The following is a 14,547-nucleotide window of genomic DNA, read 5'->3' as shown; positions in this document are numbered from 1 at the left end:
AGTATACCATTTGAACCTTAGCCCTGCAACATATAGCTCATTGTTGGGGTAGGCAAGCCCTTAACCTCCTAAAATAGAAAAATTATTACGTAGCCTATTAAGAATGTTTAAATTGTAAATTAATAAATGATCAAATTATACTTTAATCCTCAAAAAATAAATAAAATTATATTAAGTCCCTTAAAATAATATAATTATAAATGGTTACACAGTAAATTTATATTTTGACCTGTTAAAAAAATTTATAAATTTCGCCCCTCTAAAATAATTCATGGCTTCGCCATTGATTATTAGATCACTTAAGTTAGGTCCAATGAGATGCTCGTACTCTGTAAACCTACCACAATCTCTTCAAACACTTAAATTCTCAACAGAATTGAGAAAAAAAATTTAGTCGAAAATTTTAAGAGTTGGAGTTACAATCTTATCCTCAATAATATTATATTATCAATTATGATATTTTAAAATTATCATTTCTAAAACAATTAAACCTAATCTAATCTAATCTAACCCTTAGCTTTCACGTTTGGAAAACTAATATATATTTATATAAATATAGTAATATATTATTATTACTATTATTATTTATTTGTAAAATAGTCAATAAAATTAGATAATACTTATCTGATATTAGTATTAACGTATAAAGGTTTTAACAAGAATGAAAACAATATGAGTACTTGAGGTGGCAAGATTAACACAATTAATTTATTTATTTTTGCCGTAAAACCATTGAACTTTTCCTTCCAACAAGTCAAATGGGTTAAATTGCAATTTCATACCTTCACTATATAATTTTTAAAAAAGTAGGTCTTTTACTTTTAATACCAGAATATAAAAACACTTAAAATTTTCAATCAAACTTTTTTTTTGGCTGTGTTTTTCTTTTTTTAGAGCCTTAGATTTTATAATTATAATAAGGGTTAATATAATTTTTATATTCTAGATTTGACGATTAAATTCATTTTAGTCCATAAAATTAAATTTTATAAAGATTTGAAATTCACCATATAGCAATACAAACTTAAGTAACAAATTAAGAGGAAAAAATTACATTACCCCAAGCGTGTGCTCGGTCCGTGGCTCCGTGCCCTCGTATGAAATTAAGCCACCTGTTTTTTTTTTCATTTGAGATATTTAAACAAAAAAATGAATAAAATCACGTGGCATACTATAGAGAAAAGATGCAATTTTCGCTAAGTAAAGCAAAAGGGACTAAATTAATTTTTTTATAAAGAAATTATTTTTAAAAAATAAAAAAAATCGAAATGATTAAAATGAAAGGTGACAAAATGACAGACAACATGTCCAATTATAAATTTTTGTAATTTTGTATCTATTTTAGCAAAAACGAAGGCGAAAGCAAGAAATTCTAAAATTAGAAGTAGAAAAAAAAGACTGAAAAAACTTCAATCCCTTCTTATATATATCGAACCGAAACGTATTAGCTAAGTGTTAGCCCTATCCAGTATTGGGTTCAAGTTCGCATCAATGAAATAAGGTCATTTATTTTCTCTGTTCTTTTTTTTTCTCTCTCTCTCTCGAGTATTGGTTTCCTCTTTATTGTTTCATGGTTTTTTTTAAAGGTTTCTGGATTTTAAATTTTCTGTTTGTTTGCTGAGAAATTATAAAAAATAAAGCTGCAGGCATCTCCATTGTTCTTTTTTTTTATGTTCTTGTTTATAAATTAAAAGTTTTAAGGATTTAAAGCTTTTTATTGAATAATTTATGGTTTTTTTCAGGAGGAAATCCAAAATTTCTAGGTTAAAAGCTGAAAATAAAATATTTTGGTAGTTAGTAGAAATCTAGAAATCACGATTATAAATGAATTGAATACAGGTTCTGTTTGGTTGCTGAGAAAAATAAAAAAAGAGAAAAAAAAAAGTCAGAGATCTTTTTTGAATTCTATATGAAAAAAATTATGAACGAAATTTTGATGAATGACAAAAAATTATGAAAAAAATAAAATGAAAATTTTCTTGAAATGCTTTTTTTTTTCCGTGTTTCGATTGGCTCGCATATTAGTTTTAACGTAGTAGGTCACATATAACGAGTAATATTATATTTTACCTTTTATTAAAATAATAAATAAATAAAATTATGTGACTTAAATCAAAAGATAAATTGATAATTTTGTTAAAAATTATCAATTTTATTGTTAAAATTAGTATAATTAATGGAATAAGCTGACATTTACACTTGACATGTTTTGCTCATGTGTAAAGATCAATTTTAACAAAAACAATAGTTTATTCTTTGATCTAACAAATTAATTTATTCAACTCTTAATACAAAAATTCAATGATATTTTATCATTTTAACTTGATTTTCTATTTTTTTTGAAACTTTAATTACTCTTTATTTAATCTCTAATTACATCTTTCTTTTCTATTACATGTTTTAACAAAACTTCTTAATCAAATCTCAAAATTCAAAATTAAAATCACATGAAAAATATCACAACACAACCATATATTATATGGGAGAAAAATCATCACAAAAAAAAAAACAAAGCTATGACAATAAAATCAAATCTATGAAAAAGTTTCTTGTAGATTATTCAAGAAAAGTTCAGATTAATATTCAATTGATGGATGCTATTAAAAAATGAACTTAATCAAAGCCTTATAAATACACATTATATATATACGTGACAAAAAAAAATGGGAAAGAAAATCAAAAGGCTATGCAAACCTTTTTGTTTAAGGGTAGGCCATGCAAACTTTTATTTACAATATTAATGTGAGTTTTAGGGGGCAGATCGTAGATGTCAAATCGGTTGTCACCTTTAGCACGTGTCGGTGATTAAGATAAAAATATAAATTTAAAATTTTTAATACGATTAAAATAAATCAATATTAGATAAATGGTTTTGAAGGGGGATGATAATTGATAAGTAAGAAATTAAAATATATTTATATATTTTATTTTTCTTCCAAAAGCAGAAAACACAGGCGCATCAAAGTCAAAAGTAGGGAAGCGGTGGCAAGGATTAGCGTTGAATTTTTTAAATTTAAAATAATTATGCGCTGGAATTGAACTGTAAGGCGGCTGCCGAAAAAAAGGTAATATATTTATATATTTATTAAATTCATGTAAATAATTAAGTGAAAAGATTTGAAAGTTCACATGTTGCTATTTTATATAAAAGATAAAATAATTATAATAATTTGTTTTATTTTCAAAAAATTGTATAAAACTGAAGCTGAGATATAAAAATTAAAATTTATTATGTCATAATATGGAACATTTTATTAATTTATAAAAGTATTTTTATAATAATTTGATTTTTATTAATAATATGAATGGTTCTTTAATAAATTTTAATTGAATTGTAGATGTTTAATTTAACAAGTAAAAAATAAATTTATATTGATGTCGTGTCCTTTTAGGAATCTAGGACACGTGTTTCTCTTTTTTTACTGTTATTTTTTAAGTTGTAATTTATTTTCATACAATTAACATTGAAAAAAAATTAAATGTCCAAAAAGCAATAAATAAAAATAAACGTGGCGTAGTTTTACCCTTTTTGCTATCTTTAGAATGGGATGCAATTTCATTGAAAAAAGAAAGATTTTTCGGTCTCTGAAAAGTGCAACAAAAGGGACTGAATTAGAGGTGTTTAAATTTTGGGTAAAATTAAATTAATTTTATTAATTGGTCAGTTAACTAAATTAATCAGGTTAGAGTTGATTAATAATTTTTTGAAAGTTCAGTTAATATTTAATTACATTGAAATAAATCGGTTAACTAAATTAATCGAATTTAATAAATAATATTATAAATATAAGTATTCGGCCGGTTAAATCAGTTAATTTTTTATATGTTTTATACTTGTTTTAAGTAAAAATAAAAAATATATATAAATTTCGATTAATTGATTAACCAATGAATTAATGAAAAAAGTTCGATTCGATTAATTTTTTTAAAAATATTTTAGTTCGGTTAATGATTAAAGGTTTAAAAAAGTCGGTTAATTCGATTAATGGTAATACGGATTGGTTAACCGATTAAACACCCCTAGACGATTTAATTTTATTTTTTTTTTCTAAAAAAAAATCGAGATGATTTCAACTGAAAGGTGACAAAATGATAGACAACTTGTTGAATATAGAAAAAAATTAATTGATCAAATAGGTCGTTTTTTAAGAGAGTGTGTGAAAATGCATCCAGTTAGGCGCATTTTTTGCATAGTTGATAGGAAAACTCTTTCAGCTAGATGAGCTTTCAGGTGACATGTCAGGAAAAGTACGCCCAATTAAACGCGTTTTATTTAGAATCTTCAAAAAACACTTCCAATTGAACGCTCTTTCTCGACATGTCAATAGAAAACTTGTCCAGCTAAACAAACTTTCACACTCTCTCCTAAAAAACAACTTATTTTTCTAAATTTAAAAAAAAACGACCTATTTAATTAATTAATAAATTTTGCTGACATATATGACCTATTTAACTCAATTATAAATTAAGTAAAAAGATAGTTATCTCAAAATATACATACTCGTATGATTTGTAAATATAAGTTTGAGAAAATTTATAAATTTGTTTAAAAGTTATTATGTAAAATTGAAATAAAAAATAATTATATCCTTATTATATATGTATTTATTTTTATTTAGCTTCTTCATTTATCTATTTTAAATTACTAAATAATGAAAAATTAGTTAAAATTAAATATTTTAAATTTATATTTAATTCAATTATATATTAAACTTAAGATTAAATTATTAAGTTGAAAAGTTAATTATTTATCTTTGTTTAGAGAGTTTTATTAAAAACAGAAATTGATTAAATATTAAAAATTTAAAATAAACAAAAATGTGATCATCTCAAAGGATTATATTATAATATTATATTATAAATATTTAACATTTATTTATATAAAAATTATTAAAATTTCAACATCGAAGTTTCAAATATCACTTTATGTAATTAATACATAAATTTTCAATTTATATTTAGGCTTAAAGGTGCAAAAAACTCAAACTTTTTAAAAAAAGCAATTAAGCTCTTTTTTTTTACCCATTTGGACACTTGAACTTTCAAAATACAGAAAAAGACCTCAAACCTTTTCAAAAAAGTAATTAAGTCCCTACTTTTTTTTGCATTAAATTGGGTACTTGAACTTTTAAAATACATTAAAATACTCTCAAACTTTTTCAAAAAAAAGAAATTAAGCCCTGTTTTATTTAAAATTAAAAAATTATAAAAATTAAAATCAATAAAAGCTATATAAATAATATTAATTTTTAATAAAATTCAATTATTAAAATTTTAAAAAATTAGAAAAATAAAATAGTAAAAATAAAAATTATAAATTTTATAAAAATCAGAAAAATCATAAAATATATAAAATTATAAAATATTATAAAGTTCTAAAAAATTATACAAAATGTAAAGAAAAAATTTGGTAAATATTTTTATAAAAATTATTATCTGAATCATTTCATAATTTTTCTATAACTTTATTAATTTTTATTTTTATCATTTTCTCCACATATCACAATCGTATCGCGACATGTGATGACTTTAATTAAAAAACTAGGAGTCGTTAAGGAAGGGTTTAATTATTGTTATTTTTAAATTTAAAATTCCTTTTAATACATTTTAAAAATTTAAATGCTCAATTTAGTGAAAAAATTTAGTTGCTTTTTAAAAAAAATTAACTGCACCCTTAAGCCTTATATTTATTATAATTTATATCTCACCGCTTTAAAAAATTCCATTCATTTTTAAATTAAAATTCACTTAATAAATAAATCTTAAATAAATCATAGGGATTAATGATTTCTTTTATTTATTAAAATGGGTGATTTTCAAAGCGATTTTTTTTATTCAAGCGCTCTTATAAATTTGCATCCAATTTGGCAGGCGAAAACAGTTTCTCTTTTAAGAAAAAGAGAGCTCTAAATTGAATTCAAGTGGCTCAAACAAACTTCGATCCCATCTCCTATATATATAATCGAAACGTAAGCTAAGTGTTAGCCATCTCCAAGATTTAAGAAAGCAAAAATAGATTAAAGAAGAAGAAGCTTAAGAACAAACCTCAAAAACTCTCAAGTGTTTTTCAATCTCGCATCAATCTAGTAAGGTTAGCTGGTTTTTTTTTTTTTTGTTTACATTGCTTTCTTTTTAGCTTCTAGGTTTTGGGTTTATCTTTGTTTTATATTTCGAGTCTTGGTTTGATATCTTTTTGGATTTTTGCATTCATTTTTTTTCTCTTTCTTCAGTTTCTTGGGTAGTTGGATTTGTTCTGTTTGTTTCCTGAGAAAATATGAGAAAGAACAAAAAAATGGTAGATGCGGGCAGCTTCATTAGATTTTTATCTTCATACTTTATAAGTTTCTAAGGATTTAAAGCTTTTTATCGAAGAATTTAATGTTTTGTTTCTCATTAAAATCCCAATTTATAGCTTTAAAAGCAATAACGATAATAAAAAGCTAAAATGACAGGCTTTAAAGAAACACCCGAGGATTTTTATGGCTCATTCTTCATAGTAGTTAGAAGACAATAAAAATCTAGTAATCACATAAACAAATTGAATACAGCATCTCTGTTTGGTTTCTAAGAAAAACAAAAAGGAAAAAGAAGGTCGGTGAAAAATTTTTCCTTTGGGATTTTATATTCAGTAAACTGGGCCATGCTGATGTGATTATGTCGGTGGTCCCAATTGTAGTATTCGAATTTGTTTTCTGCTTTTGATTCTTATTACAAGTTCAAATCTCTTGCTTAGAAATTTCTCATTAATTTCAATGATTAGATGTTTCTCCAGCTGAGAAAAGACCATAGCGTAGCTCAATTTGTTCATTTGTGGCAAAAGAAAAAAAATAAGTTAGAGGCTTTACGAAAGTGGTGATGTGGATGATAAATTATCATGGTAAAAGTACCATGAAGGCCTTTGTACTAAGAATTAGGATTGCATTTTGCCTATTCTATTTCAGAAAATGGGCAAATTAGTCCCTATATGTTAGATCAAAGACCAAACTGGTACCTTTGTTATTCTAGCCATTTTTATTAATAAAAATTGGTCTATAAGGTGTGCATAGAACACCATGTGTAACTAATTTGCCTTTTTTTAGTAGAGGAGGTAATCTACCTCCTAATACAACGGTCTCCAGGATATTTTTACCAAATTATGGTATTAAAAGATGTTATAGCATCCTAGTTTAGATTTTGTATTGAGTGTGCTCTTTATATTCAAATTGGGTTTTTTCTCCACTTACCAAGTTGCCGCCGGTATCAAAGTTCAAGGCCTATTTTTGTTGTTATTGTTTTGTCATATAGTAAACTTTTTATCAAAGTCCATTTACTATTTTAGTCAAATATTTAAAAGAAGGGATTGATTTGTTTAATCAAAAATCTTTTAGTGATGTAATCTTTTGGACTTTCCAACCAATTTTGTTGGTGGGGTCTTTGAATAGGATGAAATGGTGTTTTCAAACTGGTAATTGATGTATGTATTTTTTTGTTTGTTCATTGATGGTCCCATTAGATATATGCCATTTACTTGCTATAAAATGGTTATGTTGGGCTTAAGATATCTGTATTTGATGCATGATTAGATATGGTTTGAGATATGAAAATGTAAGGATCTTCAGTTGCACTCACGTAAATCTCGAATAATGGTGCTTGTAATTGGTGATCATAGGTGAAGTTATTTAGGTATAGGTTTACTATAAGATATGAATCTCCAAATAGTGATTGTTGATAAATATATGTATGCTTTTGGTATTGGCAGGTGAACCTTTTGTAGCAAATGAGTGCACTGTCGACAATTTTTGGGATTGTATAAACGTTGGTTTGTTGTCATGGGCTGTGCAAGCTCGAAGAGAAGCAAACAATTACATGGTTATGAAGATCCAAGTGTTCTTGCTGCTGAAACACCTTGTGAGTAACGATTCTACTTCGTGTAGCTTGTAAATATGTCCTTTATGTTGCTTTAGTTCTTTGTTTTTTTCTTAAAATACTTGTGTCATATATCAAACACATGTTTGGACGTTGGTACAACCGTATGACTCTTTAAATATATGAAAGAATTTAAAATTTTCGAATGTATCCGTATCAATATTTAATATTCAACGTAGAATATGCTATCAAAATTTGCCTTTGTTTGCTTTTTTCTTTAGACACTTCCCCGAGTACGGATACAGGGAATAACTTTGAAAAAGTTGAACATATCCATGTCAGATACAGTGGCTGGCCTTGGCCCCCTCCCAAAGTGGTAGAATTGCTTTAGAGTCCCTTTAGAAATTGTAAGAATACAAATTAGTACAGTAGTATATTTTCATTTTGGTCCCTCCAAACATTTATAATTTACTTCTTTCCCCTCTAGGAAAAATTTTTGGCTTCACCTCTGGTCAGATTTATACTCTGTATCTAATACTCAAATCTGATGATAATGTCTGTTTGCAGTTACGGCTAGTGAAGTAGAGTCCCTGGAGGAGCTTTATAAGAAACTAAGCAATTCGATAATTGCAGATGGACTTATTCACAAGGTACATTCATTCGACATATACGATTTGAATCAAGCCATAAGCAAACATTAATTAATTTCTCTGATGTTTTGTTAAATTCTATGCCTTTTTATATAGGAAGAATTCCATTTAGCCCTCTTCAAGAACAGAAATCAGAGGAATCTTTTTGCAGACAGGGTGTGTAATGTTAGCTCGACATTGCTTGTATTCTGTATCAAACTTTATTTTTCTACCAAACCGTTAACTGTTTGGGATGCCAGATCACTCGAACACAAACGTTTTCTATGTCTGCAATGTTATTGTCCCCTCTTTTTCTTATATCATCACCTCTAAATTTGCAGGTTTTTGATTTGTTCGATCTCAAACGTAATGGGGTCATCGAGTTTGGTGAGTTCGTTAGATCATTGGGCATCTTTCATCCCAATGCACCTGTGGCTGACAAAATCGCATGTAAGGGCAACCTTTTTGATGGCAAAAGCATCATAGAGGCCCTTGTACTAGGAATAGAATTGCATTTTGCTCTGTACGTTAAATCAAAGAGCAAACTGATCCTTTTGTTAAAAATTTCATCCATTTTTATTATAAAAATTGGTCCTTGTACATCAAAATGAGTACACGTAGCACACCAGGTGTAATTGTTTGGTTATTCCGTCAGTTTTTAGCAGTAGAAATAGATGAAAATCTTAATTGAAAGAACTACTTTGCTCTGCAATTTAATGTATAGGGACCAATTTGCTCATTTTATGAGTAAAAGGGGGCAAACTGCAATCTGATTCCTACTGCAGGTGCTTTCATAATACCCTTTTATTATTAGTTTTTTTCTTCATGAATTATGTTCTTAGTTGTGCAAATCCTTCTTGCAGTTGCATTCAAGCTTTACGACTTAAGACAAACCGGCTTTATTGAGCATGAGGAGGTTCGTATCATCGAGTTACTATTGTTTACACGTATATGGTCAATATTAACTAAAATATTTCATTGACTTGCAGTTGAAGGAAATGGTTTTGGCACTTCTGCATGAATCGGAACTGGTTCTTTCGGAAGACATCGTTGAGATGATTGTCGATAAGGTGCAGATATCTCTGACCGATCAACTATCGAATATCTTCGTATTCGATACCGGCATTCTTAACTCTTATTTTATTTCTGTGTTTTCTGCAGACATTTAGCGAAGCAGACACAAAAGGTGACGGCAAAATCGATCTAGAAGAGTGGAAAGCATTTGTATCAAAATATCCATCTCTCATAAAGAACATGACTCTCCCATATTTGAAGTGAGTAAATCTATCTTGCTAAACTGATACCCAATGCATACCCAAACATACCCTTGTACTCGAGTAATGGTGGCCAAGGGCCCCTACAAAATCTTGAAAAAATTTCATTTCTTCCTTAAAAGTTTTAGAAAATTTTAATTAGGCCCTCCAAAAATTTTAAATTTCTCATTGTACTTTTTACTTTTTCTTTGAAAATTTTAATTAAGCTCACAAAATTTTAAAAGTTTTAATTAGACTCTCAAATTTTATTAATTTTTTTTTCATTAAACTCTTAAATTTTTTGAGAATTCCATTAGCCCCTCCCAACTTATTTCCTAGATTCACCGCTGGCAATGTAGCTAGTTTAATTTCAAAATCTTTGTGGTGTCTTTTGCAGGGATATAAGCATTGCATTCCCCAGCTTCGTGGTTCTGCCCGAAATCGAAGATTCGGATGTTAGCGTCTCCGTTAATGGAGATTAAATATCTGATTTTGTCAAAACGTTTTGCACTAATCTAATTAAGTTATGAAGCCGATGAATCCCGAGTACGAAGGACGACCAAAAGTTCATAAAAATCACAATCTGCAAATGGATCAGCAGTTAAACGTTCTTCAAAATCTGGGGTTTGCACTCTTTTGTATGTACAGTGTTGTTTTATATGTTTTGGGAATGTTCATATTACTGTTGAGTATCAGAAAATTTTGTGAAAAGAACAGTTTTCTCTTTTTTTTCTTTTGATATATTTTGTGATAAAAGCTATGGTGATATGACCACTTAGTTTGTTTTCAAATTTTATTGACTGTAATTGACACAATTTTGAATTTAAATATTCGTAGGGACCAAATTGAAATTACCATAATTTTTAGGAAGGATTAAAATTATCTAAAGAAGAAAAGAGTTTTAAAGTAAACTGAGAAAAATTATCTAATAAATATATTTATTAAAGGTTTATATATGATCTGAATGTACATGAGAAGTTTCAATTGATTAATTTCAATTCTTTTATTAATAAAAATTTGAATAAGGTTAAATTAGAAATGAGTTAATATTTACTATTCAAAGAATATAATTTAGAGTTAAATATTTTAAAATTTTTAGTTTTATAAATAAATTATTTTGTATGAAATTGAACTGTTGTAGTCGAAAAGAATAATTTTAAAAACATTTTTATATAGTAATGTTAATTTTGTTATAATTTAGATTTATTTTAATTCTTTTTAATAGTGCTGGAATTACATTGATCCTGTTAATAATAGAGATTAATTTAATCTAATTCCTATAGTTTAGGGATCTCTCAAGTATTTTAATCATTATAAAAGAGAAAAGAAAAAGTATTCTCATAATAATATAACTACTTATTTTATAAAAAGAGTGATTCTTTAATTTGGTATTCAATCGGCTGGTGACGTTAATTTGAACGAGAGTTTTAAATATAGTATACTTAAAGGACTAGTAAGCAATAAACATTTATTACTCTACTCAACTACTCAAGTCACCGACATTGAGTTTTGATTATAAACCAAGACTCCCCACATGCCCAACACAGTTGCAGCCACAAGTACAGGGAAACCAATGGGACGACACATAATGTCAGAACTGAAACAAGTTAGGTTAATTTCATAGAATATCCTCGAATTAGGATCCAAATTTTGAATTGAATTCAAAATTTATAAAATATGTTGATTGAGTCCTTAAAATAAATTAGCATTATATCAATTGAGTCATTTCGTCAGCTTAACCGACAATTATGAGATTATATGCTAGTTTAGATATGAAGTGGACTGTATTTAAAATACATGTATCAAATTGTAAATTCGTGTGTACTTACCACATTGATATTTTGTATCTGAGGCATTAAAAAGTTTGATGATATTGTTTTCTTTCTTTAAAAAGTCAGTTTCAAGTTGTCTACATAATAGGTACACAAATATTTACAATTTAATCAAAAATGCTTTAAATATTGTTCACTTTATATCTAAATTGGCATTTAACATTTGAATTAATAGATAGGTAGACCAAATAACTTGATTTGATACAATGAGCGGTGGTGGGAAGTGTAACGTCCCCTTACCCGAGACCGTTGCCTGAGTCAAGCTGGAGACATTACAAAACTTATCTTAGCACTTAAACAGTTTTCATAGTAAACTATCCATCTGCGTCACGGTCGTTAAAAAAATCATATCTCGAGTTAAGAAACTCGAAATCCCATTCCGTAAATTTTCCCTAAAACTAGACTCATATATCTACTTACTAATTTTTTTCTAGAATTTTTGGTCAGGCCAATTAGTACAGTTTATTAGAAGAAGTCTCCCCTGTTTCAGGGTTCGGCTACTCTAACCCTTGTGCACTACGAATCAAATTTCTTCCTGTACAGAAATCCAATGACTATGCCATTTATTTCAATTAAAAATAGACTCAATAAGGAATCCATACAAATAAAGTTTGAGTCCTAATTCTTATTACACAATTTATGGTGAATTTCTAAAGTCAGAACAGAGAATCCAGAAATTGTTCTAACCCTGTTTCACCAAAACGTAAATATCTCATAAAATACAACTCTTTTACCTATTTTGTTTCTTCCATATAAAAATAGATTCATTAAGCTTCAATAAAAAATTTTATTCATTATCTAATTCAAATTATACTATTTTTGGTATATTTTCAAAGTTGGACTACCGCTACTGTCCAAATCTGTTTTAGTAAAAAAATGTTGATAACTAAGTTTATAACATCTTCATTTCTTCTCTCTACAACATTTACCAACAATTCCTCTTATTACTCTTCACTAACATATCAAAACATACCATACTTAAGGTTTTGGTAACATTTACAAAACATACCAAAATATCACTTAACAACTTAGATACTTTCAGAATGACCAAAAGACATCCTAGGTACAATGCCATTTTCCAAAAGATAGAAACTTCACCAATTTGAGTTCGGGATCGGCTTGTATCTTTGAGTCCTTATACTTTCAAACCTAGCTGCATGACGGAAACAAAGCTGTCACGTGAGAATACTCTCGGTGGTATTTCTATAAACAATAGCTTTATCAACTTTAAAACATGGTAATTCAAACACATTATTGCTATTATTCAATATCAATCAAGACTTTAATAATCTTTACTTTATTTACCCTTATTAACATAACTTTCGGACAGCGACGGATACACGGATCCAACCTACACTCGGGATAAGCACATAGTGCTTCATCGGAACAAATTCGAACTTTAACATTATAGTACACAAAGTACTTCATCGGAACAAATCCGAACTTTAACGATGAGTCGACACATAGTGTCTCATCGACTCAATGTCGGAATATCCCAATACTTCCAATTCCTATGACATGTCAACTATATCCGACTAGCCCGACAATCGCTAATAGGGTATTCAAAATCACATTCATTTCAATATGGTAAAAATACTTACCTCATTCACATTTTCATACAATATAAATATCAAATATAGCAATAACGATTAAGCTCGGTTTATAGAAATACAAACCACTATTTATCGAATTTAATCGATATCTTCGTTCACTTTCTCTTTCCCTTCTTTAATGACGTATCCGATTATTACGTTTGCTACTAACAATCATACAATTAAAATCATCAATATACTAATTCATAAAACACATTTTCACTTTCTATCAAACTTTTACAAAAATTCCAATTTCGTCCTTTTTCCATTACTAATCTTTTTTCTTTAACTTAAGCTTGATTCTCTTTTAATCAACCCATTAACAATTTCTAACTCATAAAATTCATTATAAAACATAAATTTTGAGCTCTATTCAACTTAATCCCTATTTAAACTTAACTTAGAATTCTTTTAATAAATCACTCAATTTTCACTTCTAATTTCAATTTCTATCAATTTAACCCATAAAACCTCAATTTATTCAACTAAATCAATATCTAAAATTTTCTATTTTTCTTCATTTTAACCTCATACATGTAGAACTTTGAATTAGGCATCCATAAACATAAAAATCATAAGAAAATGAGCTAAAACAACTTACCAATTAAACTTTAGGGCCTTAATCCTCAAATTTTCCTTTTCTATTTCTTTCTTTCTTTCCTTCTTTCTTTCTCACGTTTGCTCTCTGTAACTTTTCTATCTTTCTTTCTCTTTTTTTAACTTACTCATAAATCTATATTCAATATAATAATATTAATAATATAATATTATTCTAATAAAATAACTTAATCTATAAGAAAAACTACTTTAACACATTTAATATCTTTACCAACTATTACACATGTTATTCAATATTAACACACACATGTCACTAGGGTCTAATTGCTAGATTAGTCCCTTTATTAATCTTTAATCTATAATTAAAATTTTATATCGTATGCAATTTAATCCTTTAAACTAAATTCAAGCTACTTCACTTAATTAAATACTAAATAACCATTCAACTATAATTCATAAATATTTCTAATAAATATTCATGAATTAATTTCACGAAACAGATACTCAAGACTCAATTTTCGATACCGTAACTTTCAGTTCATTACAAGAAGGGACAAGCAAGGGCCTTGATATCTTAAAATTAGAAATCTATTTTTTTTACCTTTTAGAATGTATAAAATGATAAATTAGTAAAGATAAAATTGTAATTTGATCCTCTAAAATGATTGAGATTTTAATTTAGACCTTTAAAAATTATAAAGATTTGACTTCTATAATGGTGTAATTACATTTCCCTATGTACAACATTGATACTTTGAAGATTTATATTAAAATATTTTAATGTTTTAGAAATCGATTTAAAATCAGAACAATAATTTAAAGACGTTTGGTGGAATCA

At 27.3% G+C, this 14,547-nt stretch overlaps 1 protein-coding gene across 5 annotated transcripts; it reads left to right on the top strand.

The window, feature by feature from the left end:
* Positions 1-5,854: 5,854 nt before the first annotated feature.
* LOC108454331 (calcineurin B-like protein 4) lies at positions 5,855-10,441 on the top strand. 5 transcript variants are annotated; one of them, XM_053022338.1, is made up of 9 exons: positions 5,855-6,086; positions 7,739-7,887; positions 8,413-8,495; positions 8,592-8,651; positions 8,816-8,924; positions 9,338-9,390; positions 9,464-9,544; positions 9,636-9,748; positions 10,125-10,441. In XM_053022338.1, exons 2-9 carry the CDS (start codon positions 7,809-7,811, stop codon positions 10,207-10,209), a joined length of 663 nt encoding a protein of 220 aa, XP_052878298.1. In that variant the 5' UTR covers positions 5,855-6,086; positions 7,739-7,808; the 3' UTR covers positions 10,210-10,441. The 5 variants fall into 5 exon arrangements, with proteins under 5 accessions (XP_052878298.1, XP_017608238.1, XP_017608235.1 ...); XM_017752749.2 differs by having other exon boundaries at positions 5,856-6,091; positions 8,816-8,861; XM_017752746.2 differs by having other exon boundaries at positions 5,856-6,091.
* Positions 10,442-14,547: the final 4,106 nt, after the last annotated feature.

Source organism: Gossypium arboreum, chromosome 11 (assembly GCF_025698485.1).
Source record: "Gossypium arboreum isolate Shixiya-1 chromosome 11, ASM2569848v2, whole genome shotgun sequence".
Taxonomy (NCBI): Eukaryota; Viridiplantae; Streptophyta; class Magnoliopsida; order Malvales; family Malvaceae; genus Gossypium; species Gossypium arboreum.
Note: the sequence above shows the minus strand (reverse complement) of the source record. Positions and strands in the feature narration are given on the sequence as shown.